Source organism: Mya arenaria, chromosome 6, assembly GCF_026914265.1.
Source record: "Mya arenaria isolate MELC-2E11 chromosome 6, ASM2691426v1".
NCBI classification, from domain to species: Eukaryota; Metazoa; Mollusca; class Bivalvia; order Myida; family Myidae; genus Mya; species Mya arenaria.
Window position 1 is genome coordinate 22,344,291 of NC_069127.1, and position 5,221 is coordinate 22,349,511.

At 31.9% G+C, this 5,221-nt stretch overlaps 1 protein-coding gene across 1 annotated transcript; it reads left to right on the forward strand.

Annotated features, from left to right (window-relative positions):
* Positions 1 to 4,102: 4,102 nt before the first annotated feature.
* LOC128237635 (uncharacterized) lies at positions 4,103 to 5,221 on the forward strand. The gene has a single exon (XM_052953226.1). It carries the CDS (start codon positions 4,103 to 4,105, stop codon positions 5,219 to 5,221), a length of 1,119 nt encoding a protein of 372 aa, XP_052809186.1.

Below are 5,221 nucleotides of genomic sequence, written 5' to 3' on the forward strand. Positions count from 1 at the left end.
TAACTGATATAACATATGTCTTTTAGCATGTCTGAATAATTAAATCATAATTTAACCATCACAAATTAAGTAAGTATTGTGCAGAAAGAAAACTGTGAATTTCACACACATAGCATGCACATATGTGGTAGCGATGCAATAAGGCCTTCCTCGTCGCTTTTTGAGTATATCGTTTAATTCATTATTATGCAATATCGGTTACAATATGTCAACATTTAAATTCAAGTTTTTTTCTGCTCTTCATTTGGATCTTAAACTTAATATTTTCAAAAAAAAAACTCGAAAAGAATTGCGTAAGTTTACGTTTCTCATTGAACCGTTTTTGTAAGATTTGGATGAGAACTCGTTCAATTCAAATTTGCAAGTTAATGACCGATTCTCAATTGTAGTGATGTACCAGAATGTCAAACATGTTAAAAGACATAATTTATCAAAACATATATTTATTTCGAAATTCCATGTCATATAAGATTTGGGCGAGAAATAGTTCATTTCGCAATTTTGCAAATTGATGAATGATAATCACTTGTAATGATGTACTAGAATGTGAAACATGTTTAAAAGACATTATTTATCGAACAGAAATTTTATTTCGAAATTCCATGTCATATACAATTTTCGCGAGAAATCGTTCATCTCATATTTGAAAGATAATGAATGATGATCAATTGAAGTTATCTTTTAGTACCTCAAACATGTTTAAAAGACATTATTCATCAATACAAATGTCTTACATTCAAAGTCCTAAACGATATGGGAATTAAGGAAATATACCATCTCCAGTCTTCAACATCAATTGTGTTGCATTTAAAGAACCCTTGACGCTGAGATCCTATGAATAATGATGAGCATATGTCAGGAACATTTAATTGAATATAAGAATATACAGCTTAAGCCAGTGGAAGAAAGGCCAGGAGCGCAGATAAGAATGAGTGACGTCTTTATTTGGATACCAAAAGCAAACAGTCATATACAAACGGAAATAGTAAATGAATTTCATCTTCAAATAAATCGTCAATATTACACCATTTTCGAAGAATACATACTTGATTTCCCTAGGGTGAGAGCCTCCGAGCTCCCAGAACCACATTTAAATCAACATTGTTTGTCATGTCTCGAGATCCAGATATAACTCAAGATATTTGTTCCTTTTAACTTTATCTGATATTTCCTTTTTTACTGGCCCCTTTGATGTAGCTACACTTGTACTTAGCCTCGTAAGGTATGTTTGCTAAAGTAATTTTGAGAAACGGCCATGCTTTGTTTTAAAAACAGTTTTAATAAAGGTAGTTTGAATAACAAAACCTATATATCAAGCATAAGCAATATTAAAAATACTTAGAAATGGACAAAAACAGTGGTATATATAGATTAGAAAATATATGTGTGTTTCCTTTTATTTAATATCTGAGTTACCTGCCCTGGTTGTAAATTTGCTTGTGAATTAAGAACATTACGACAAAAACATTATATTTATCTATTATATAGATTTAAGCATCATGCAATAATATTTGGCTAAGTATATCACTGAAACCATTTGATGCATTATTATGGCGTCACTACTTTAACCATTGTAACCATTGTGAAATAATTTATATTGAAATCATGCTTCACCAAATATGATTCCAGCATAAACTACATCGGAAGACTAACAAGCAACGCTTGCTATAATTTATTAATTTTCCGTCAAGTGTACACATATTTTCATATCACATAATATATACATTAACACAACTATGTTTGACTGAGTTTAATATTTTGTTTATCAAAGTATTTTATTGTGTACTCTAACATTACTTCACCATTTAAAAATGTTTTATTTTTTCTGTTAGGGTCTGATTTCGTTGGAAATATACTATTGGTTGCACATTTTTAAATTATACTGCAGTCTCGTGAGACGTGCAAATGTGATTTTAATTGACTGAAGGTATATGAAGAGGAATCAATGTCATGTAAAGAAATACAAGAAAATATTAATTATATATTATATCTGCCACTGGCAATTTGTTTGATAGAAAGAAAGAAGTACGTGTGTGATAACAAAGTCGTCATTCGCACTCGATGCCGAGGAAAACATTTTTGAATCTTTACAAAATGTCAAAGAATTTGGAACATTGCAAGACCGTTACATTGACAGATCTAAAAAATAATGTTCTTGAAAAAATTATTTCTTGAGAAGAATTTTTAGAATTTCAAGTTCTAAAATCCTCTAGAACCTGTTTATCTGGAATAATTTAGAGCTTGACGTTCATGAGCTATTTGAGGAAGATCGTTTTTAAATAATGTTCTAGAACAGTTCAAGAACATCAATGTTTAAATGATCTGTTTTAGATCATGAAGTATAAGAAAAATGAAGAAAAAAACCCGCAACGTTATAGAACGGGATATTCTAAATACACAAATAGAATGGTCTTGAACTATCATAAAACACATTCCTGAACTGATAAATAACTATTATTTACATACTCGCATCGAAAATTCACCACGATAAATTGATTTCATAATGCTATCAAAACAAAAAGTAGGTTCTTCGACGTCATTTAGTTTGTACAAATGAGTCTTTGTGTGTGTTTTTAAATGCCAATCGGGTCATGTCCGAAAAACTTATAGCATTATAGTAGTACTTCGATGCGTTCAGGAAATGACCCTTATGTCTGCCTGATACTTAAGTCTGTCTTTCTTTTTCCAGATTGGCCATTTCTATTTTATTCGCTCTATATTATCCTGTTGTTATATTTGGCTTAACCCAGTCCAAATTCCTATTTAGACATCATTGCATTTAACAGTTCGAAGAAAAGCCTAAGGCTTCTCTCTGTAAAAATAAAAACGTTACATAAGTTTTTGCCAGTGACCGTAGTTGCATATCTTATATAAAATTATGTATATATATATATATATATATATATATATATATATATATATATATATATATATATATATATATATATATATATATATATATTTATATATAAAGAAAATAAATACATATCAGAAATAATTCAGTCTTAAAGTATTAATGATTTCTATAAAACACAATTTCAGTAACAATTTTGTTCAACGATATCAAATATTCCATTTAAATATAGAAGTCGAAAACTGCAGTGTTGTTTCGAAAAACACCGTCGTGTTTATCAATTGTTTTAATCAATTAAATACAAAAACAATCAAAAACCATCAAAACGACACTTAAATTAAGCAATTTCTATAATGTTTACATAATGGTTAACGTTAGTGCTGCACTGCGTCATTTTATAAAAAAGGAATTAATCCAATTGAGTAAGTTACTGTGACACACAAATATGTTTTGTTTCTGTTGGAACACTGTAATAACACTACATGTATTCCCATATGTATGAGCCACCAGAAAACTATCCGACATAAAGGTGTCTCAAATATACTTATAAAGCATTAAGCTTTCAAATTGAATAACCTGGTGATTCAGCACTCAATACGCTTTTAACACTTACACGTACAATTAATAACTAAGCTTTTCGCAACCTTTCTCCTTTAAATGAATATTGGTGCAAACGTAACAGATGAAATGTGTCTCACATTTGCATTTAAGTAATGGGTTGTTTCTGTATTTTCAGATAGAGCGGAGAGGACTGGCGGAAATCACTCTGTTAAACGCTATCTAACTTCACTCATGAGAAAATAACTTAGTGTGGAAAAGGCTGCGAAATCCATTAGATCAAACTTAAATAAGTTGTTCTTTATTGAGAGCGGGGTTTCAATTTCAAATACTAGACAAAACGTGAATAGATTCGCGCACATTGGTAGCTTACGAGCATTCTTAAATGTCTCTGATCCATCAAAGTTAGTCTGATAGACGGGAAAACAAACCTTATGCTGATTACGCTGCGATGATATTCATCTCAGACGATTTTAAACTAACCAGTTTCGAAGAACGGCTCAAGTATGGTAATTGTGTTGTAAAATAGACTGGTCAACCTTTATCGTGAATCGGAATAAAAAAATGGAAGGAAATCCTAATTATGAAAGCTCAGTGACAAATGATATGAATTCAGATTTTTATATGGTGCATAACGGATCAGGAAACAACAGTTTGACATATATATCACACAGGAACAATACCTACGATATGGGACAGTTATCCGATTCCGAGAAGTTTTTACTAGATTTTATCTACGTTTTAGATGAATTTGGGGTGCCTAGTTTGTTAACGATCGGCGTAGTTTCAAATCTCATTCTGGCTATCACTGTTCGGAACTCGGAGCTGAAAAAGATTGCACCGTGCTGCTACTTTTATGCGCTCGGAATTGTGGATACTCTTTACTTGATTGTGATGGCAATCCCTTGGTTTTCTCTGCGTCTTCTGGACATCTACAATATGGAAGGGTTTTGCCAAGTGATTTACTACCTTAATCTCTTGACAACATTTCTATCCAGCTGGTTCGTTGTTATGCTTTTAATAGAAAGGATAATTATGTGTTACAGACCAAATATAGCCGAGAAATATTTCAATGCCTTCCGAACAAAGTGCTACATAACAGCTGTCTCGATTTTTGCCATCGTAGGACATCTATACTTGACATGGACAAGTGGTGTGTTTTATAATCAGATTTTCAACAGAAAATTATGTATGGTGATACCAGAAAATTCCCAAGATATTGTGACAATGAGAAAGATCGACACAGTATTTTCATTCATCCTTCCCCTAGTTTTCTGCATTTTGCTCATTTTACCTTTATCAATATACATATGTGCCTCAAAATTGAAATGCGTAGATGGCATTCTTCGAGTGCGTACAAAAGTGGTCACCGTAGAGGTTCGATTGAATACCAGGTCCCAAAGGCGCCGTTATACGGAATGCCCATCGTGTTCTAATATGTCGAATATATCAAACTATGAAAAGGTCCAACGTCAGAGGATACTATTCTTTTCTCAGAGCAAAAGATTATCGTTAACTGCGACTGTAGTTGCTGTTATATTTGTGGTTCTCTCTATCCCACATAATGTAATCAAAGCAAAAATAGTTTTTTTGAATGGAGATTATATCATTACTTATGCGGACCAGACTTTTCTAAAATTATTTGAAGAACTATATAAAATCAATTTTGCATTTAAGGCCCTTATTTATTTTTCTTTACTGCCTGAAATGAGAAAAAGTCTGGTCAAATTGGTGCTTTCTTGCTGGCGACGAAGCAGTAAATCCAATAAAGTAGAGCTAAAAGACCGGTGTGTTGTAACTACTCTTTGA

Excerpts from the sequence above, each read along its gene's own strand:
- LOC128237635 (XM_052953226.1), top strand. The coding sequence starts at position 4,103 with ATGGGACAGTTATCCGATTCCGAGAAGTTTTTACTAGATTTTATCTAC.